Source organism: Phaseolus vulgaris, chromosome 8, assembly GCF_000499845.2.
Source record: "Phaseolus vulgaris cultivar G19833 chromosome 8, P. vulgaris v2.0, whole genome shotgun sequence".
NCBI lineage: Eukaryota > Viridiplantae > Streptophyta > Magnoliopsida > Fabales > Fabaceae > Phaseolus > Phaseolus vulgaris.
In genome coordinates this window covers 29,231,979-29,255,605 of record NC_023752.2, presented here as the reverse complement: position 1 = coordinate 29,255,605, position 23,627 = coordinate 29,231,979, and the positions used below count along the sequence as shown (strand labels likewise).

The 23,627-nt window shown below is 32.8% G+C and overlaps 1 protein-coding gene across 1 annotated transcript; it reads left to right on the top strand.

The window, feature by feature from the left end:
* The first annotated feature begins 7,134 nt into the window (after positions 1-7,134).
* LOC137826873 (SNF2 domain-containing protein CLASSY 3-like) lies at positions 7,135-11,903 on the top strand. The gene is made up of 3 exons (XM_068633024.1): positions 7,135-8,780; positions 9,048-9,200; positions 9,781-11,903. The coding sequence occupies exons 1-3, from the start codon at positions 7,431-7,433 to the stop codon at positions 11,704-11,706; spliced, it is 3,429 nt and encodes a 1,142-aa protein (XP_068489125.1). The 5' UTR covers positions 7,135-7,430; the 3' UTR covers positions 11,707-11,903.
* The last annotated feature ends 11,724 nt before the right edge of the window (positions 11,904-23,627 follow it).

Genomic DNA, 23,627 nt, shown 5'->3' with positions numbered 1-23,627 from the left:
AAAAAACAAGAAATCCTGCAAGAAAATTTGAAATTGGTGACCACATCACCCCCACATCCAGATCTTCTAGCCTAGGGTTCTATTGGAAATTTAAACTAGCTTCCTTACCTGGACTTAAGTAGATACTCACTAATAGCTCCAAATCTACAAAAAGGTTAAAGGTCACTTAACCTGCACCAAAGAGTCCTGATCACAAATCTAATTGTACCACTAGGATCCTGAGCTAACAGAGACTATTTCTAAAGATACAAACATCACATGAAAGATTAAATAAGGGCAAACCTAACCAGATCAAAACTAAATCAAAGGAAAAGGAGCCAAGAATGAACTTACTTTATCTAAGATTTTGATCGGGCAAACTTGTAGTGTTCACTGCCAAGAGTCAAATGGTGAATTCCGATCGTTGATATGAGGAGAGAGCATGTCAGAATCTTAAAGAGAAGGGAGAGGAAAGGAAAAAGTAACTTTCTAGAGAGATGGTGGTTCTTTTGAAATGAAACCTGAATAACTAAATTTCTATGTATATGTTCTTTTTTATTTTAATAATAAAATATTCAGGTGTCCTTTAAAATATATCACTTCTACTCTAAAACTATTTTTCTCGGTCCTTACAAACTTAACCTTTGTGAAAAATAAGTCAAAACATAAGAAGGGAAGGTTGAATTGTATTTTTAAGACTTTATAGAAATTTTTGCAATATCAACTGTTGATACACTTTTTGTCAAGATTGTTTTTAAGAGATTGTGTTTAATGAAGAACAATATGATCAAACAATTATGAAAAAGAGTAAAACTATGATCAAATGTGTGCTCCAGAAATAATTCGATTTGATAAATTGAAGATTGCATTTCTTGAAATATGATACACAAAGGAAAAATATGTAATCAAGATTGTAATGAGAGGAAAAATACTTTGGAGATCTAAGTAAAATTGATGTATATCGAACAAATCAAACCATTGAGAGAGAATGGAGAAATTTGTAGCGAAACAAAGGTAAATGAAAACAAACTAAGGGTGATGGCAGAGCCCCCAACCACACACAACCCCATAATAAGGAGGATGAAGACCTAGAGGTTGTTTATTGATTTAATTTCAAATATGGGTCTAATTAGGCTTTTGTTTATTTTTGTAGACCCAATCAAGAGGACAACTCTAGGGTGAAGGAATGTACAAACATATCCAAGAAGACCTCCAACTCATCAAAACATAAAATAGAGTTTTGGTCAGAAGAACACAAGAAGACCGAGTTTCTACTGACTAGTCAACATTATTTGTGGGTCAAGCTTAAGCTTAAATAAATTGTATAAAGTTGTTTAGGATTTCATGGGTCATGTATTGGGCCTAGTAGCATAAAATAATTGGACCAAATATTTGGGTTAAGTAGCATAGGTTTTTGGGCCAATAGTAAAATAGGTTTAGTTAAGGTTAAAAGTGACTAGTTGGGGTAACAATTGGGCTTCTTTGAGCCCAATGTAACCCTAAAACGTCTAGGGTATATTAGAGAACGAAAATCACCTTGGCATGGAGCACATGGACGTCCACATGGCAACATAGGAGTGGAAAGGATTTAGCATAGAAGGTGTGAGCTAAACATGGAAAGCATGACTCCACATGTCACCTTCTCATTCAAGAGTTTTATTTTGAATTTTAAAATTTTGGCTCCAAAATGTTCAACCCTCTCTCCTATAAATTGAGGTGCTTGGCTCTCATTTTACAAGATTAATGAATGAGTGAAATTGCTTCCAAAATATTGAGCCAATTCTCACTCTTGTCTTACCTCTTTAGGATAGACACTTTAGTCTTCAACTCTCTACCTAGCTCAAGTGATTAGGCCTCACCTATCACTCTCCATACTTAGTATGCACCTCCAATGATGGAAATCGTCCAGCCACACACAACCCCATAATAAGGAGGATGAAGACCTAGAGGTTATTTATTGATTTAATTGCAAATATGGATCTAATTGGGATTTTGTTTATTTTTGTAGGCCCAATCAAGAGGAAAACTCTAGGGTGAAGGAATGTACAAACATATCCAAGAAGACCTCCAACTCATCAAAACATAAACTAGAGCTTTGGTCAGAAGAACACAAAAAGACTGAGTTTCTGCTGACTAGTCAACATTATTTGTGGGTCAAGCTTTAGCTTAAATAAATTGTATAAAGTTGTTTATGATTTCATGGGCCATGTATTGGGCCTGGTAGCATAAAGTAATTGGACCAAATATTTGGGCCAAGTAGCATAGGTTTTTGGGCTTGTATTTGGGCCAATTGTAAAATATGACTAGTTAGGGTTAAAAGTGACTAGTTAGGGTAACAATTGGGCTTCTTTGAGCCCAATGTAACCCTAAAACGTCTAGGGTATATTGGAGAACGAAAATACCTTGGCATGGAGCACATGGACGTCCACATGGCAACATAGGAGTGGAGAAGATTTAGCATGGAAGGTGTGAGCTAAACATGGAAAGCATGACTCCACATGGCACCTTCTCATTGGAGAGTTTTATTTTGAATTTTAAACTTTTGGCTCCAAAATGTTCAACCCTCTCTCCTATAAATTGAAGTGTTTAGCTCTCATTTTGCAAGATTAATATAATAGTGAATTTTTGTCAAATTTGAGCCAATATTACTAGTTGTCAAAAACCTCTCAAGGTTAGACTATTGATCTTCAATTTCCATTCTACCAAAGAGAGATGGCCTCACCACTCTCATTTCATACCTAACCTGTGTTAGAATATATGGCCTTAAACGAGAGAGGGGGTGAATTGTTTAACAAGGATTTTTGAAAACTTTTAAGCTTAGAATGGAAATACTTCATAAGAACCTTGATTGAGAATTCAGTTTTTCCAAAACAAACAGCAAAAAACACAAAGCTGGAAAAACAATCGGTTGTTTTAACGAAACAATCGGTTGTTTATACCAGTTCCAAAATATCAAACTGAATTAAAGAGATAGGGATAGAGAAATTGTACACAGTTGTTTATACTGGTTCACTCCAATCCAGAGCTACATCCAGTCTTCTCAGAAACCCTGGGGAAATCCACTAAGCAATCACCACTTGATCACTTACACCACAACCAAGAGAATGACCTTGAACACCTCAAGAAACACACTCTCCTTGGCCAACACTAAGATTGCTGATCTTGAACACCTCAAGAACACACAGCCAATCTCAGCAACACACACAAACGAATTGTTCAGCAGTTTACAAAGATTACACTTGTTACAGATGGAAATCTGAAATCAATCCAAGTAGAATCCATATTCAGCACTTTGATCAATCTCTCAACTCTTTAGCAATCTCAGAATACTTTGAAAAACTCTTCTTCTTAAAACTTTGTTTCAAGATTCTTAATATATCAAAACTGTTTTTCAGAATATATCTAAGAATATAGTTTGTTATCAAATCTTAACAAATTCTTAATTGCATTTAAAATAGATTGGTCAAAGCATTTAATGACTGGAGCGTATTCAGTTAAAGCATTTAAAGCTCAGTCAAAGAAAACAGTTTTTCTGTTATGGTTTTAAAACAAACAATCGATTGTTTCATCGAATCAATCGGTTGTTTTGTTACTTAACAAAATACACCATTCAAAAACAGTTTTCAAACTTTCTCAAAACACCTAAGTGTAAACAATCAGTTGTTTCGACAAAACAATCGGTTGTTTCAACTTAGTTTGAAAATCATTTTGCTTTGTTAAAATTGAGATGCTAATTGCTTTGAGATTTAATCTAAGTGTTGATTACAACATTGAACTACCCCAGAACAAGACTAAAGCCAGCACAGCAGCAACAAGCAAAGCAGAGGCTTCATCATCCTTCAAAGGATTTGGATTCTTCAAAACATTGAACACCAAATGATTCAACAACCTGCACCTCCAAGGCATCCACTGTTGAACCAAGTGGTGTTCAAGTTTTGAAGAATCCAAATCCTTTGAAGGATGTTGAAGCCTCTGCTATGCTTGATGTTGTTGTGCTTGTTTAGCTTAGTTCTGGGGTAGTTTGGATGTTGTAATCCACCCTTTGATTAAATCTAAAGCATAAGCATCTCAATCTTTGTGAAAGTAAAATGTTTTCAAACTAAGTTAAAACAACCGATTGTTTTATCGAAACAACCGATTGTTTGTACTTAGGTGTTTTGAGAAAAAGATTGAAAACTGTTTTTAAAATGGTTGAACTGTTAAGTACCAAAACAATCGATTGATTCGAGGAAACAACCGATTGTTTGTTTTGGGACCATAACAGAAAAACTGTTTTCTGTTTGACTGAGCTTTAAATGATTTAACTGCTTACGCTCTAATCATTAAATGCTTTGACCAATCTTTTAATGCAATTTAAGAGTTTGTTAAGATTTGATAACAAACTACATCTTTGAATATATTCAGAGAAACAGATTTGACAATTAAAGTCTTTTGACAAGTTTTTACTAAGAGTTTTGAGTTTTTCAAAGAACTGAGATTGCTAAGAGTTTGTGATTGATCAAAGTGTATGGAATAGGATTCTGCTTGTATTGATTTCAGATTATCTTCTGTAACAAGTGTAATCCTTGTACTCTGTTAAACAAGTTTCGTTTTTGTGTTTGCTGAGATTGGTTGTGTGTTCTTGAGGGGATCAAGATCAGCAATCTTAGTGTTGGTGTGTTGGCTAAGAAGAGTGTGTGTCTTGAGGTGTTCAAGGTCATTCTCTTGGTTGTTGTGTAAGTGATCAAGGTATGATTGCTTAGTGGATTTCCTCAGGGTTCTGAGAAGACTGGATGTAGCTCTGGGTTTGGAGTGAACCAGTATAAACAACTGTGTACAATCTCTCTATCTCTAACTCTTTAAATTCAGTTTATTTGTTGTTTGCTTGTATAAACAACCGATTGTTTTTCTGGTACTGCAGTTTTTGCTTGCTGTTTTGGCGAACTGAATTTCTGAATCAATTGTTTCTTGAGATAATTTCATTCTTGTTTGAAAAGTTTGCGAAAACCCTCTTTAAACAATTCACCCCCCTCTAGTTTAAAGCCATCTATTCTAACATCCATATCTCCTAGGTGAGCCTTGACTGTGAACCTCCATTAAGCTTCCACAAATTCCATCAACAATCCTCCAAGAATGAAGGCATTCTTCCATCATCCAAGGAAACCGCAAGCTCCATGTGAGCCTCCTTGCACGCCTCCTCCATTGAGGCTTCCACCAATCCTCTCCAAAATTCAACCAAAGAATTCGGTCATGAAGGCACAATCCATCAAAGGGTCTAAGAAAATAGAAATGATAAGTTTTTTTATATTATCTAGTAAGCTAAGGGTTTATGTGATTTAACACTTGAAATTGAGAGTTAAACATTTTCATATAAAAATATAAACAATAAATAAAAATATTAAAAAAATCAAATATGTATCTGTAAACTATTTGATTTAATGAAATTGAGGTTTGTATTTCCTAAAAAGTAATATATCATTTGAACCAAATCACACAGAAGAAAAAAAAAAAAATAATAAAAATTGTAATAAAGAGAGTACTATGTGGATTTGTGCAAGTCAAACATTTGAAAAAAGAATAAAAAAATTGTTTAGAAAAAAAGAAGTGTTATGAAATTAAAGAACAAAATGAATATAAATTTGGTAGGTTGTGAGTATTTGAATAATTTAAACAAGAACAACAAGGACGAAGACAAATATTTACAATCTCTAATATAATATAGAATAGTGATAATTTGACACGCAATACTCCAAATTACATCCATCTTATGCCTATTATTTTACAAAAATACCCTTATTACATAAGTAATCCAACACCTAAAGAAGGTGTAATTTGGAGGAAAGAAGAAATGGGTATCAAAAAATATTTGTCTATAATATAACTGGTGTCATACGCAGCATACATAGGAAAATTACCAAAATGTTCCTATTTGCCAAAAAAAAGAGTTAAATTCATGAAACCAACATTAAATTTTACGATATAAAACTTGTCCCGTCTTGAAAGACTTACTCTTCTCACTGACACCGGCATGCCACCTTTATTCAACACTAATTCAATCTAATTTTAAACGTGCTTATAATAATAATAATAATAATCTTTCATTTGATGTATATAGTTTCTTTTTTCAAAATTACCTTTAAGTATAATTATTTCCTCTATATAAAATATATAACTTTCCTACCACTGCTACATTCAAACTGTTATTTTTTTACATTGAACAAACAAAGAACATAATTTAAAATGTTTTAAAGAACTTTTTTTCTATAACTTTTTAATTACAATATTTTATAACAACTTACATTTTTTTTTTTGAATTTGAATTTTAATAAAATGTAGACGCACACTTTGTGACATTGTGTTTTTGCTATAATAAATGATAGAGTAAATTGTGTGATATTTTAGTAATTTTTTATGTGTTTTTGCTAATAAGCGGAGAGTAAATTGTAGGGATATTCTAGTTTTTTTTTCTTCAATTTAGTGTCCTTTTTCACTATTAAAATATACTATTTCTATAAAATAAAAAGAATTTGTATTTAATTTTAAGAAAATTATTTGAGAAAACTTAAAAAAAAATGTAAGCATAATTTAGTTGTAATAATAAGTTGGACTTTTCATTGTCTTTTCTTTGGTTTAATTCTTCATCCAAAAGTGGAGTTGTAAATCACACTATTTGCTCATTTAGGTTCATTTTCTTTATGTATAGTTTATTCCCTCCCAAACACCATTCTATTGCATGCCCTTCATGCATGACTGTTTTAAATAAGAAGAAATGAGTATAAGCAAGAATAAATAAATAAAATAATAAGAAGTTAATTTTTTTAAGAAAAATTACAAGATTATTCATGTCATTAATTTATGCATTATTATAGCTCTAATTGAAAAGTAAAAGGAGAATGAAAAGACTAACATTGAATCGATTCATATTCATAATAAGTAACAAATATCTTGGACTTAAAATAAAGGGAGAGAAAGGACTATTCACTTAGGGGTGTGATAAATGAAGGAATTTACTGTGGTGAGTTTGGAACGTTTTGTTTTAGTTAACCATTTGAAACATAAGATTGATATTCTTGTACTGACTGTGATCTTTTTGTCAGTATGTGCAGGCTGTGTGGAGGATACCCTTAAATAAGTTTTGACCTTTTGCGTTATTATTTGGATCAATACTTCAACTGTAAAACTGCAGCACTTGTTTTGCTTCTTTTCTTGGCGCCATTTTTTCCATATTTGGAAACTCCACACTGTGACTCTTCCTCTCTCTTTCTTTTCTTCCCCCACCACGCTTTCTTCTTCCACCTCTTTCTCATTCCTTTATCTCTTTCTCACCTTCGGGGTATCACTTTTTGGGCTCTGGATTCATCTTGGTGGTCTGGGGAAAGAAAATGATTCATCTTGGATTCTTTGGTTCCAGTGTTGTTTGAGAATACAAGAAAAAAAAAGTGTTTTTTTTTTGTTTTCTTTGTTGTTTGAAAATGTATCAGGGTGTTCCGGTTGCTTGCAGGACTCGAAGCAATAAGCGTGTGGTCGTCGGGAATGGATTGATAATGTGTCGGAAAAGGAGGAGAAAGGTGGATGAACAGGACGATGAAGTGATTTACTTGGGAGAAAATTTGGAAGGCAAAACGGGTGCAAGAGAGAAATTTGCATCTGGGGCTTCATGTTCATCACCAGATGCTATGGATAAGGGTTACATATTTTTGGGAGAGGGTGAGGATGATCCTATAAATGTGGTTGACCTCGAAGGCGGTGATGAGGCTGAAGTGGGGTTTGGGTTTTGCGAAACGAAGGGTTTTCAGGTTAAGGAGGAAGAGAGGGGTGAGGAGGGTGAAGGATGTTATGTAGCAGCTGATAAAATTGAAACCTTTGGTGGTGATGAATATGGTGCTGTAGCTGAAAAGCCGGTTGTTTTGTTGCCTGATTCAGATAGTAGTTTTGACAGTGGATATGATTCATTTTGGTCTTCAACGGAGAGTGAGGATTTTGAGACGAGTGATGATGATTTTATGGTTGAAGAGGATGATGATGGAGTTGAGAGTGAATATTCGAGCAGTTCGGAGAGTGATGATTCTTCTGAAGATGATAAGAGTGGGGGATACAAGATGGTTAAGGAGAGGGTAAGAAAGGAGGTGAGTGAATCTAAGAGCAGTAGAGTTTGGAGAATGAAAGGTAAAAGGAAGAGTAGGCATGTAGCGGAGGAGAAATGGAATGGTGCTGATTGTGCTAGCGTGGCATCTAGTAAATCAAAGATTTATGAGGAGCAGGGAAAAAAGGCAGGAGAGAAACAAGAAGCAAACAGAGTAGAGAATGTCAATAATGCTGATCCTGAAGTCTTTAGTGTTCAGTGGCAAACTTCAGGTCTCTCTGTGCCTTCTGAAGATGAGACACTAGAGGATAAGGAGAAAGAAGGTAAGGGTCTTCAAAGGGTGTTCATTAAAAAAGAGACAGGATATTCATCTGTGATCAAGATGAGTGAGAAGAATAATAAGGTCAAGGCCAATGTTAAAGAAACTGGACATAAAGATGAGCTCCATGAAATCCTGAGGATGTCACCGACAACAAAGAACCAATGTTTTGAATTCTTCACTGAATGCTTTAGGAGGGGCAAGCGTGATTCTGCTAAAGATGTTTCACTAGATTTTGGAGAAAAGGTTGATGTTGATCAGGGTCAGACTCGGCCATTAGGTCCTAAGGAGACAATCCCTTTAAACTGCAACTCTATGATGAAAGATAAACCTATTGAAAAATCAGAGTCCGAGAAAGAGTTGGATATGTTGTGGGAAGAAATGGAAATGTTGCTTCAAGCTGAAAAAATTGGTTTCCAGGTAAATCTCTGAAGGGCCAAAGGATAATGTAATGTAATATAAGTTATTGTCATTAGATCTTAAGAACTCTGAAATTTGAAGTTTTGTTCTTACTTGCAAGTGAGTGAAGTTGTGCTTAAGAAGGACAGACACCAGTGGTAGAGTGGTGGCATTTAATTTTGAATATTTTATTTCTTTTTTGAATTCATCATGAATGAATAATGTTCATACAAATCATTATTTCTATGAGAGAAGTTAGTAACTAACTTTGTATTTTATAATCTGCAGGTTGATAATACAAAGACAAATGAAGGAAGAGAAAACGAAAAAAATCCAGCCTCGCAGTGCAAACATGACACTATTTTTGATGAGCAGATTGGTATATACTGCAGATGGTGTGGTTGGATTGAAACTGAAATTAAATATATCACACCAGAATTTGTGAGTTCCCTTTTAACTTTGATGATTGTTTTTAGAAAATATTTTCCCCTTCTTTTAGTCTATTGAAGAAATTTTAGCCATGTTTTGATCCGACTTTCTTTATAGGCACTTATAGAAAACAAAAGAAAAAGAAATATTAAAATTAGTTTTATAAACTAAAATTAACTTATATATAAAGTAATTTATAGAAATTTATATTTTTAACATATACATGAACTAATTTATTTTTCTGGAGAAGTCTATTTTATTTTTAATTTTCTTATTTTTCACCCTTAAAATAATTATAGAAAAGTTTGTCATCCTTTTTTTTCCATTGCCACTTTTAGAATAGTTTCTTTCCACATATGAACTCAGGAACCAAGGATGTCATATTTTTTATCTATTGAACTATGATGGTGGCTATAGTTTAGTATTTGTGTTTTGTTCCATATGTAAAATCTGAAACAGTGATTGAGTACTGGTGGAAGCATGGGACTTAGATAAATTGTTGGTAATTTAGATTTGCTGTGATTTGATTGTCACGCTTATAAATGCAATAGGATGATGGGAAGTACTGATGTTTGCATTGGGCATAATACAGATAGATTCTGAGAGATGTGGAAGAAGGATGTTGTCTGATGGAGGGAGGACCATGGGATTTGATGGGGTTCTGTTCACAGAAACTGGTAAAGACTCAGAAGCAGTCAGGTCTCAGAATCTTGGCACAGTTTGGGACCTTACTCCAGGCATAAAAGAAAGCTTGTTTCCTCACCAACAAGAGGGGTTTGAGTTTATTTGGGCAAATTTGGCAGGAACCACTGAGCTTTCCAAGTTGAAGAGGGTTGATGCTGAGAGTGAGGGTGGGTGCATAGTTTCTCATGCTCCTGGAACTGGAAAGACGAGGTTGACCATGGTGTTTTTGCAGACATATTTGCAAGTGTTTCCCAAGTGTTTGCCCGTTATCATTGCTCCTGCCAACATATTACTCACTTGGGAAGATGAGCTGAAGAAGTGGAACATAGGAATTCCATTCCACAATTTGAACAATGCTGAATTATCAGGGAAAGAACATGCCATCAGGGAAGTTGATTGGTCATTCAACCAACAGCAGAATAAGGATGTGATAAGAATGCTGAAGTTGTGTTCTTGGTACAAAGAGAAGAGCATTCTGTTAATCAGCTACAATCTATATGAGAAGCTAACCGGGGGAAAGTCTGAAAGAGACGCGGAGAAAGAAAAGAAAAATAGAAAGATTGGAAAAGAGAAGAAACGTGCAAGATCTAGGGAGTATGTTGAAACTGAATTGGGAAATGTTCTGCGAGACTATCCTGGTTTATTAGTTCTTGATGAAGGCCACACACCAAGGAACAAGCGTAGCTGTATTTGGAAGGTTCTCTCAGAGAGTAGAAGTCAGAAGCGGATCCTTCTTTCAGGGACTCCTTTCCAGAACAATTTTCGTGAACTATACAATATTTTATGCTTAATGAAACCATCTTTTCCTGAAAGCATACCGCAAGAACTCAAAAAGTTTTTGAAAAATAAACTCATACAGGAAACTGTGAGTTGGGAACCAATTTCTGTAGAAAATCCAGCCAGAGAAAAAATAAACCAGCTAAAGCTGCTGATGAATCCCTTTGTTCATGTTCACAAAGGTAGCATTCTTGAGAAGCACCTTCCTGGTTTAAAAGATTGTGTGCTGATTTTGAAGCCAGAATGCTTGCAGCAAACAATTCTGGAGAGCATTGATTGTTCTCAAAATGCACTTAATTTTGAGCACAAGTTGGCCTTGGTCTCTGTCCATCCCTCCCTTTTTCTCAGCTGCACTCTGTCAAAGAAAGAAAAATCTGTTGTTGACTCAGAGCAGTTGAAAAGGATTAGATCGGACCCTTATGAAGGGGTCAAAACCAAATTTCTGATTGAGTTTGTTAGACTGTGTGATGCAGTTAATGAGAAAGTCCTTGTGTTCAGCCAGTTCATTGATACCTTGTGCTTAATAAAGGACCAGCTGGAGTCAGCCTTCGATTGGAGTATGGGAACTGAAGTGTTGTATATGCATGGGAAGCTTGATCAAAAGCAAAAGCAAATTCTGATTCATAGTTTCAATGATGCAAATAGCCAGGCAAAGGTGTTGCTTGCTTCTACAAAAGCATGTTGTGAAGGCATTAACTTGGTTGGAGCTTCAAGGGTGGTGCTTGTTGATGTTGTTTGGAATCCCTCGGTGGAAAGGCAAGCTATTTGCCGAGCGTATAGACTTGGACAGAAGAGGGTTGTTTATACTTATCATCTTCTTGCACAGGGCACCCCTGAATGTGCAAAGTATTGTAGACAGTCAGAGAAGGACCGGTTATCTGAACTGGTATTCTCAAGTAGAAATGTTGAAAATGATGATGACGAGCTTAAGAGTGTTGGAGTAGAGTTTGTAGATAAAGTTCTTGATATCATGGTTCAGCACAAAAATCTCAAGGACATATTTGGTGAATCTCTGCTTCAACCAACGGACAGAGATTTGGAAACTTTGGGCCCCTAATGCTTCAAGTGTTGGAGTGTTTTTAAGTTATGCCATATTATTTGGATGATACAGAAGTTTAAGTGCTGCTAATAGTTGAATACAAAACTTCATTATTTGCTACATTCTCTTATCATGTTTGTCATTATTGTGTTTGTTTCACAATTTATGGGAATTTGGTTAGATTAAATATATTTGTTTTGTCAAATTTCGTAAAACATTAAGTATATAGAAATGTTTCACAAAACATTTTTTTTTTTGATTATATATAGTTTTAGTTCTTGATAAATAAATGATTGAATTTTCGTTTTAGTTTTAATAATGTTTATTTAACTTTTTCGTCTCTATTTTTTTTTACTTTATTTTTGTGTCTAAAGACGTTTTGTAAGCATGTTCAAAGCACGGTCTAAAGTGTATAGATATACAAATTAATACTTTTCAAAGGTAAAATAAAAAATTTAGGAATGAAAATATTAGAGAAGTTAAGGGGCAAAATCAAAATCACACCTAAAATGTTTATTCCATATAGAACATAAGAACACATGACATTAACAAATCTTGTTAAGGATTTATTGAAGAAGTTCATTGGCTCCATTATTTAATCATTTGTCTTGACTTGCTTATATAAATTAGATAATTATTGAAGCAATTTTGATCTCTAGACAGAAAGCATCTTAAATACGATTATCCTTCACATATAAGTTTATGTTTAATTAAACTTTATTAAACGAGATTGTAAAGTGAGGATGGCACCCTACTTGTATATTATAATTCAGTCTTATTTTTTTTTATGTGAGATCAACAACACACCACATCATGTTATGGAATGAACATATTAAGCATGAGATTTGATACTTATGGATAGTGTAACTAGAGCTCGATAGCGATGTGATACAATCCAAGAAGATAAGAAGATGACCAAGGACTCAAGAGACCATTCACATTATGAGCAGTCATCTCAACAATCAAGTCAAGACCCCACCAAAGATCTAATGGACCTCACCAGAAGGAGAACTGACATAAACCAGAACACCATTGTTCATTGTGTTTATGTTCTTGTTTTGTTCTTCCAATTTCAATTTGGCTTCCTTCATCATATTTGTTTCTTTTATGTCTTTCAATTCCGCAACTCTACATCATCTTAATTATATATTGTGTTTCGCTTTTTGCCTTTGGAAATGAACCTTCACACTTACTTAACCAGTTGGTTAAGTTTGTGTCCAGTGGGAATCTTCTTAGGGTTCTCACCATAATTGCTAAATCAAAAATATTAAACAAAGAGCAACCAATAAAATGTGCAATCCTAAAATCAACTCACATCATGATGTCATAATAACTCCTAAGAACTTGATTATGATAGATTCTGAATGACTCTAATACCACCTTAATAAGTGGGTTGATATATATATATATATGTGTGTGTGTGTGTGTGTGTGTGTGTAACTTTGATTAGTAACTTAATTTTGTATAACTAGAGGGTTACTAGTTGTTTATTGAGGTGTTTTCGATCTTGCAAGGAGACAAACCTATTTTGGTGGTCAAGTACTTTACGTATGTTGGTTGTTGACTGACCGAGTATACATTGCAAACTAGCCTTCCAAGCTCGAGTTAATGAAGAGTCACATAGAGCCTTGAAAGGAAAATTTCTCATTCTTTGTCGATATGTCCATGTACTACGATCATATACTACTCTTCACCTTCAAGGCTCGAGTGAATGAAGAGTCATAAAAAGTCTTGAAAAGATAAATTCTCTTTCTTTGTTGATATGTGTTTTAAATTATCTTATTAAAATTTGCATAATTAATTAACTTGGTTTTCTGAATTAAATGAAACGCTAAAATAATGGATTAACACGTACCATAATACACTTACCATAATCGATTAAAACATAAAGTATTGTAATTGTTTTTCAAATTTCAATGACAATAATTTATTAAAATCTTCAAATAGTCGATTAAATATGTTTGAATCAGTTTTCAATCAACATTTTCTAAAATCTCTCACTCTTTATACAACAATTACTTCTATGAAAAGAAAATTCATTTGAGATCATTTGAGTTATTTTCAAATTTTAAAGAGTTTTACAATTTTACAAATAAAAAGGTTGTGTTGTGTTGTGTTGTTAAATTAACCTTGTGTTTCACTTTTGCTATGAATTCTAGTACATTTTTTCCTTTTTTTATTTATTGGAGTGTGTCTAGTGTATATCCTCTTATGTGATCAAGATTTTATTGTATTGGTATCATCTTGGAGTGTTCTAATGATAAAACATATGCTTTTGAGTGTGTTTAAGAGTTAATAGGGTTAATTTACTAAGAACATATCATCTTAGGAGGATTCATTTACCGAGAAGGGTTAATCAAAGGTATTTAAGTCATTACATTAGAGTTTTATTCATTTTAGTGCCACATTAAAACCTCTCCAACCAAAACCCTCCTTAGGGAAAAAATCTCAATGGTAGGAAATATTACACTTTGATTACAATAGTCAATTGAAATAAAATTTGAGGTGGTTTATATTCTAAGTTCTTGGGATCTTCTTGTCATTAAGGTATTCTAATCGATAGACTCCATTGTGCAAATGTTCTTAAATTTGGAAGGGTCCCTCCCAATTTGGTGCTAATTTATCATCAGTTGAATATTTCACACTTTGCTTCTCATCCACTAGACTAGGTCCCCCTCTTAGAACAATCTTGGTTTTACTTTCACATTGTATTGTCTAACCGTTTTAGACTTGCAAGCTTCTTCTCATATCTTTGCTTTATCGCATAATTCTTCGACTAGATTTAGCTCAGTTGTGAGGCATTCATTGTTTATATCGAGATTGACCAAATTTTGTATAGTCGATTCTCAAACATCGACGAGTATCATGACATCAATACCGTAGGTGCGATTTTATAGTGACTCCTTTGTTGTGGTTTGCAAGGTACATTTGGCCCACAACCCTTGCAAAATTTGTCGACCTATTTTTCTTTTTTGGTGTTAGGAGTGACTGTGGTCCAAGCAATACTCAAGGGTTTAGCCAGGGGTGTCTGCATCCCAAACAATACTGAAGGGGTTATCAAGGACTGGCTTTGAGCCCAAACAATACTCAAAGGTTAGCCAAGAGTGGCTACAAGCCCAAAGAATTGAAGGGGTTAGCCAAGAGTGGCTATAATCCCAAACAATACTAAAAGGGTTAGCCAACAATGAATGTGAACCCAAACAATATTCAAGGGGTTATCCATGAGTGGCTACAATCCCAAACAATACTCAAGGGGTTAGTCAAGAGTGACTACAAACCCAAACAATACTCAAGGGGTTAGCCAGGAGTGACTACGAACCCAAACAATACTCAAGGGGTTAGTCAGAAGTGACTACAAACCCAAACAATATTCATTTGTATTTCACAACATTAATCTGCTTAGTGAAACTCAATCTATTGATTGAGAACTGGATGTAATATGTGTTAGACGTACTACTATAAAAATATCGTGTGTATTTCTCTTTTTTCTTATCTCTTTTACTTTTCATGTTATTATTGTATAAGCTAACTTAAGATGGAAAATCTATGGAAAAATTAAATTCGAAAAGTAATTTAAAAATAAGTAAATCTATTAAGTTATAAATTTGCATGTGTCACATTCCATCATACTAGACAGAGGACAAAGAGACTTTAATAAATTTCTTGTGATATAAAACTATCATTTGAGTAGCTAGACTATATTTACAATTTTTTTTAAAAAGAGATTAAAACATAGCTCAACTCTCCCTTGTTGTGTTTCTCTTGTTTTCTATTGTTGGTAAGTACAACCTCTAAAGGGTTAAGTGCCTAACATCATCTACGGGAAAAGATTCAAGGCAATATAGGCATGGAACTAGAGGAAAACTGGACACAACCAGAGGAAACTCAAGGATAAGACAAGAAGCTCATGATTTAAAAGCTCCAAAGATCAAGTCTAAACACTTAGTTGATAAATAAATACCTATGCAATTTAGAAACCTCAAACAAATGCTTAAATTAAAGGATCAAAGCAATGGAAAATCTTCATGTAAAAGGAAATAAAATCATCATAAAAGGAAATGCTATGGACATAGACTATCAGGACATTATGGAAGAAAAGTCCGATGAAAGTAGTCGATCACTTAGATTCAAGTTTCTACACTAGGATAACAAAGAGAAGAAAATAGAACAAATGAAGATTGGCCTACATCACTAGATAATAAACATACACAAATGACAAAAGGACTATATCCTAAGACTTAGTAAAATGCCTACATAACTCTTATAAAATGCCTTCATACGAAATCTGAATCGTCTGAACTGCAAGACTTTTCATTAAAGTAAAAGTTTATTTAAATGACTATGACCAGACAATTTAAACAATGAAATTGTCTGTGTAGTACTAATGTGTGTGTTAAGTTTGTGTAGGAGAATAACATCTTACTGAACAATCATTGTGGAATATCATATGCATTAAAGACAATTACAGAAGGATAGATTTGTCATGTTTCGTGTGTTGCAAAGGAAGAAGATCAATCTTTCATCTCTCGCCTTGGAGCACTGGGAGACTGCATTCAAGGATAGATTTGCACAAAAGAGGAGCAAGACTCCCATTCCTTGATGCCTATTTTTCATAAGGATAATGCGTTTGTTTGGTATTCAAGCTCAAGAACTACCAACAAATGGGAATGGTGTTGAATAGTGATATGAGTTGATTTGAGAATTGCACATATTTTTATTTGTTTCACTTGGATTAGGAATTAAATTGACAATTATGGTGATGACTCAATAAGGATTGTCATTGTACACGAACTTAACCAAGCGGTTGAGTAAGTGTAAAGGTTCTCTTCACAGAGCAAACGAAAAAGACTCACACAAAGGAAAATATGCAAGAGGAAAATAAAAACTCAAAATAGAGTAGAATTGGCGAAAATGAAAGACATGGAATTAGAGAAGAAGAAATGAAAACTTAGATGGTTGTAGTCGTTCATGGAGGAGGTCATGCCATTTGGAGGAGAGGAATTCTAAGATAAGTGAAGAGAGTCACCACTTGAGGCATCTTTCCAAGATAAGACTCAAAGAGTTTTAGACACTCAGAAAATCAATCATGCAAAGTTTCTTTACTCAAAATATGTTGTGATATACATAAGGGGGTGACAACCTATTCATAGTGATAGGTGCCACGTGATTAAGGCATGGAGGAAAATTTGAAATTAAAAATAAGCTCGCTTAACTCCTAAAAATGTGCCACTAATTGTGGATCTAGAAGGGGTCATGCTTCTCACATTTAAGCATGTGCTTAATATGGAAAGTGTGACTGGGGTCACATGGGAGACCTTTAGATTAAAATAAAGAATAGTTGGTATTCTGACCCATGCTCTGGTGTTCTGCTCTTGGTGATCTTTTGAGGGATGGTGGAGCCTTGTGTGTCCTAGCCCAAGATGCTTGACATAGCCTTGAATGGTATTTTTTTGCTCTCGGCCATCTTCTTGTAAAGTTAGGCTAGTTTAGATGGCGATGTTCCTTTCATGGTTCCATCATGCTCCCCAAGTTGGAAAGAATTTATCCACGAATTTAGAACTCTTGTTGATAACATAGTTAGATTGTTCACATTAAAGATAGTAATGTTTATAGATGTGTGAGGTGAACCAAACTTATGTGCATTGATCTTTTGAAGCTCTTTTGGGTTAGTTCTATATAAAGTATCACTACTGTGGCAGGGTGTTGCAGTGAGTGGTTTATGTTCTTGTAGTGTTCAACAATTGTTTTGTATTTCTTGTAAATAAATTGTGTTGTTTTGGTGAAATCCACATTGGTGTGAGGTGGGACTAGATGTAGCTCTGTTGTGAGTGAACCAACATAAAATATTGGTGTCTTTTATGTGTTCTTTATCATTGCTTTATAATATTTTTTTCATAATGATTTGTACTGGTATAATCAATCTGTTGTTTTCAAAAATCAATATGTTATTTTTTTTCTACAAACTTGTTTGATTCTTTGTAATAACTAAAACTTACAACTTAAGAAGTTTTCATTATTTATGATATAATCAAAGGTTTTTCTAAAATCATTGATTGATATCTATTGAAATTAATTCAAATATTTGTTCTTTTAAAACAAATTTAGATCTTTTCAAACTGAATTTTTGATTTACAAGATTGTGTTTAAGATTTGTGTATTAAAGATTTTAATCAATTGTATTTTAATAAAACAGTTTCTTTTTCTGTATCAGTGTATTTCAACTATAAAATCAATTTGTTGTCTTGGAAAACAATCTGCCAAAATTTTGTCTGAATTGTTATAAACAATTATTTGCGAAATTTTTTCTAAGTACAATTCATCCCATCTTGAACTTAGTTTCCCCCTTATTTCAACACCTTCTTTCATTTTGTTCACACATAACATAATCAAATTCTCTATATGTAGCATTAAAAATTCGAAAAGAGAGAGGAGACACCATCATAGTTTATCACGAAAAACTATGGAAAAACAAAAAAAAATGTTAGTCTTGAAATTTGAGTTTGAAAGTTGATTACGTGCAGGAAAGGTGTTAGTACCACTACAAGAAAATCATGAAATAGAAACCAATTTTTAGAGACCAAAATAATTAGTTGCAATAGTAACTAAATTAGTGACCATTTTAGAAACTAAAAAAAAATTGGTTTCTAAATTAGTTTCTATTATTGTTAAACAGTTTCTAAATTGGTATCTAATTAGCAACCAAGGTTTTTGCTACCAAATTTAGAAACTAAATAATTGGTAGTTAAAACCTTGGTTGCTAATTAGATATCAATTTAGAAACTATTTAACAATAATAGAAACTAATTTAGAAACCAATTTTTTTTTAGTTTCTAAAATGGTCTCTAATTTAGTTACTGCTGCAAATAATTATTTTTGTTTCTAAAAATTGGTTTCTATTTCATGATTTTCTTGTAGTGTACCTTCACCGTCTGTCATAAGACAATTACCTTTAATTAAATGTACAAAACGAATTTAATTTTTAAAATGCTTGTTTCTTTTCCACAAAACAAAATAAAGATGTGTATACAAAACAAAAATAAAAAAATATTTTTGAATTTATTTTGAACCCACTTCTTTTTCATTCTTCTGTGTCATAGGCTTGGGTGCAAAATGGTTTCCATTCACAATTTTTAGTTTGTGGGTTGAGAGTGTGATGTGTGTTTTTGTGCGTGGATGTAGAAGATTTATTTTAATTAATAAATCACATTTATTGAAAATAAATATTTTTAACGATACTATTTTATTAACATTTTAGCTTTTAAATATATTTAAGACAAAAGAAATCGCAAGAATTTATTTGATTATTTGTTAGAATTTTCTTAAATTAATAAAGAAAATACTTTTATTACAAAAAGATATATTTTTTTCATTTTCTCAATTTGATATTTTTTAAATACATTTTATCATTTAAAAAAACATTTTTTTTCTTGTTAATTCTACTTTTTTTTAATATTTATATTTATCTTAATAAAATTAGGTGTTGACAGTACCCATTCTTGAAGAACACTTATTTGAAATGTGATGAACATCCTTAGAATTAGTTGATCTTCTAACTTTTAATATCACTTGATGCAAATATTAGGATTTTGATCAACTCAGTATATGTTGAAGAAGGAAAACTACTTGGAAATAAAGGCAATTGGGTAAGAAAGAACCAATCTAAGAAAAACTCATGTAGTTTTTTTTATTAGTATTTAGGACAAAACAAGAACAAGAAATGGAAGTAAAAAATGGACTTAAACAAGAAAAGGGAGAATAACATACCACATTTAATCGACGAACTAATGGATAAGTGAAATGATATTCAACTCTTAAGAAAACTTCTTAAGATAAGAACCAAAACAAGAAAAGATAACAACTCAAATTCTCACAAAGGAGACTTTCATTCAATCTCAAGATGTATTCATGTTTACAAAATGGTGAGGGATTTCGTCCAAGGATTGGAAAAGGAAATAAAAACGAGTTAACTTGATAATCAAGAGTTAAGAATGATTACCACTTCTTAATGATTACCACATCCTAATCCCTTGAAATTAAGAAGTGCACATGGGTACTTCCTTTAATCTAGGGAGATGTAACGATTACATGTGAAAAACAAATGATGAATTTTGTAGAAGTCACATGTGAGGCACCTAATTACTCCAATTGACTCTTGAAACCTTTATAGGTAAACTAGTCCTAATCTCCCCATGGGATCAAGACCTCTCAAAGTATTGAGAAAAACACTTTCAACAGAGAGAACAATGTAAGCTCACTGGGTATACTTCACTTTATGTGAAGGATTTACAAAGGTTTAGCTCACAACCCAAATTACTAGATGATCTACAAAGTAGATAGAATATGTACAAAGCAAACTCACACAAACTCGTATTTCTCTTTAAATTCTTTTTCTACATTCTTTTCCATGTTGTTCTTCGTTCTTCAGGTCTTTATATAGTACTCAAAATATGTACGTTTGAAGTTCATGTATTGTATTGTACCATATTGAAATGTTTCCTTCCTTGCCCAAATGTGTAGGTTGAAGCTTTAAATCCAGTTGACTCAAACATTTGTTCAAATTTGCATTGTTGTCCTTTCTTCGTGTAGTAGATGCTCTATAAGGCAACTTTGCCTTTAATATAATCTATGCGTCTTAATCACATATTTGAACTTTTAAAATGTTTATTTATCTATGTAAACTTGAACGTTGAAGCTTTGAATAATTTGTACTTGAATTTTCATAGTTTTGTATTGTTCATCATCTTTCTCGTATTAGATGCTCAAAAAGGAATCTACAGGTATTGAAGTTTTAATGCACTTGATCACTCGTTGAATTTTAAATATTTTCCCTATTTGTATATCTTTGTTCATAGAATCTTGATATTACTTTAATCATTATTCGTGCAAATCTCATACTATAGTATCATCATTTTCCCATTAGATGCTTAATAAGAAAATTTTAGCTTTGATGTTTTCTTCCTGTCTTTATCAATTAATATCACATTGTTGCACTTTGGATTCCTTTCTTACTCGTAGATATTTGGACGCTAAAGTATTTTTTTGAAACTGCACAAATCTCATTCTACACTTCATCGTTACCATTAAACACTTAAAAAGGCATCTGATTTGATCTTCCTACGCATCTTTAAGTGTTGTAAATTTTTATGGAAATATTTTGAATATCATAATCAATAATAATAATCATCATTTAAGTGTGCATAGGTATCAATGAAACATAATCTTTTAAGTTTTAGAATTATCTAAACTTTATATTCCATATTTTTCACTATAAATATATTTTCAAATACTATCTAAGTTTGTGCAAATTATATTAGTTGAAATAAATCAGATTTAGAAACGAAATTCAATTTATTAAAATATATTTTGAGATCCATTCAATTTTATGTTTAAGATGTGTCTCTGTTAGACGCTCTTCAGCGTTTTTTGAAAACTTTCTATAGTGATATATTTTTAATAGTTTAAGCTTATTACTGTGTTAAATGATTAAATTTTCATAAAAAGTATATTTCATAATGATAGAATAAAAAAGATTGAGATATAGTGTTTTCGAAATGCTTTGTTCTTCCTTCAGAAAACAAAAACCTTCTATACCAAGTTAATCAACATGTTTTTGTATAAATTGATCTAGAACATAATTTATATGATGTAATAACATCAAAACGAATTTCAAAAGCATTTAAGAATAATTTGAAAACATATCTAGAACATGAGATAGATCGTCTATCGTAAAAATAAAAATTTAATTGTCTAGTAGGAAAACGATGACCAAACCGTGTGATATGCTCATGGTGACATTATCTTCTAACTCGTCTTTTCCTTTAGGATCATCTATCCTGTTGAACATTAAGAGATTGTATGACGAGACATTCTAATTCATCTTTCTATAGTTAGTTCATCTATTATGTTTACTTTAATGAGATAATTTATCAAATTGATTTCTGCACATAAGAGCTTTGTTATATCCTTTAACAATTCTTATAGTGTTTATTATCATCAAAACTTGTAGACTCTCTTATCACGAGACCGTATAATAAGTAGTAGATCATGTAGTAGTGACTGGACAGTCTAGCGTCTTAACACATGATAATTAGAATCTCCAAAAGACACTTCTAACTTCAATAGTGCATGAATTTCATCCAAGCTTTCTCTCAAGTTCAAAACATGAGTTTCTAACTTCTCTCAAGTTCATTTAAAGTCTAAGAAACTACATATGTACATGTCCTCAAATTTCCTTTTCCAAAGCTTGAAATCTCCCTCTTGATAGCCTTCATAGAATATGCATGGAATCTCCTTCTTTATTTTGTTGGTCATGCTTCTTGTATTTATTCCTTTAACAAGTTCTTCTTCATCCTTATTTACATCAGCGACATGGTAAAATAAGCATATAGAGATATTTTGAATGCACAACTTTAGTTTAATATTGTGTTCTTATCGTCTAATGAAGACTTTGCTTTTTAGAGAAAGAAAAGACAACAAGATGTTTTTACATATCTCAAAAGAAACACTTATATCTTATGAAATCAAATGTGTTGTTTTAGAGAACTTGTGTCTGTTAGACTAAGCACATTCATTATTCATACTTTGTTGTAAAAACATTTAATCAAAATTAACAAGGGTTTGTTTGGACTTTGTTCTAACAAATTTGTTTATACAAAGTGTATGATTTAAATGATCACATGTTTGCTAATAAAAATACAAAATGAAGATCCCTCCTACATGAGTGGGTTGAGGTGCCTATGAGGTGCATGTACAAATACTAAATGAAGATACCTCATGCATGAACATTTATAAGGATGAAATGAAACTTGTGTGTGTTGTAACTCGAGATAATAATGTAATAAACTAATCTATCATAAATACCCAAAAGAATATATTGTTTACATATATATGAAAATGATGAAGTCTAATAATACAAGACTTACATGCATTCAACAAAATGTCATTTGATCTCTCTTATGTTGAATCAAGTGTTTACCACTAGACCAAAAGTTATAATTAGTAATTAATAGACAACTCTTTCTACTTGAGAGCATAGCAACACAAACGCCACAATTGAATTAGACTTGGTCCACCTGGCTTCTGTCACGGGACAATTGATGTCACCTATAACATCTTTCACTTAATGTAGTGTGAAGAAAGGAAGAGAGAGACAGGTGAATGATGGTTTGAGGATCAACGTCATATTCTTATGTATACTTTTACCTCAATTTTAACTGTTTTGGAGGGCTCAACAAAAGGTTTTCTATAAAATTTTATAATTTTCAAGAAATTCAAATATATTTGAATTTGAATTGTTTATTTATAAAAAAGAGAATGACTAAGAGGAGGGGGTTGAATTGGTTTTATATACCTTTTCTAAAAACTTTCTCCTTTTTGGAATTCTTTTTCAAAACCTTTAAGATTGAAAACTAGAATGCACATTTAAGTAAAATCTAAATTGATACAAGAAAAGGAGTGCAATACAATAAAAAATAGAGAAAAAAAGAAATAAAGCACACAATAATTTATATTGATTTAGATCCTCTTGATCATACTCTAGTCCTGACAATTCAACCCTGACAATTCAACTTAGGAATTGATAGTTCCACTAACTTTTACAAAAGTTATACAATAATAAACTCTTGTACCATTTCTAGAGGATATGCAACACACCTGATATTAAGAGTGTTCTGACCTCAAGTCCGAGAGATAGCATCACTAGAGTGAATCACCACATCTGAGGTATTGTCCACTTTGGAGATCGGTGCTCCGTCACGGTATTGTCTTTAAAAGACGCCTCAGTGGGTTGGAGGAGGAAGGAGTATATAAACTACCCTTGGCCTCGACTTCTGAGCGATGTAGGACTATATTGGGTGTACCGGAACAAGCCCCCAGTCGAGATCCAAGGGGAGGATTCCCCCTAGTTGAGAAGCTATGGAACCTTTTCAACCCCATGGTAG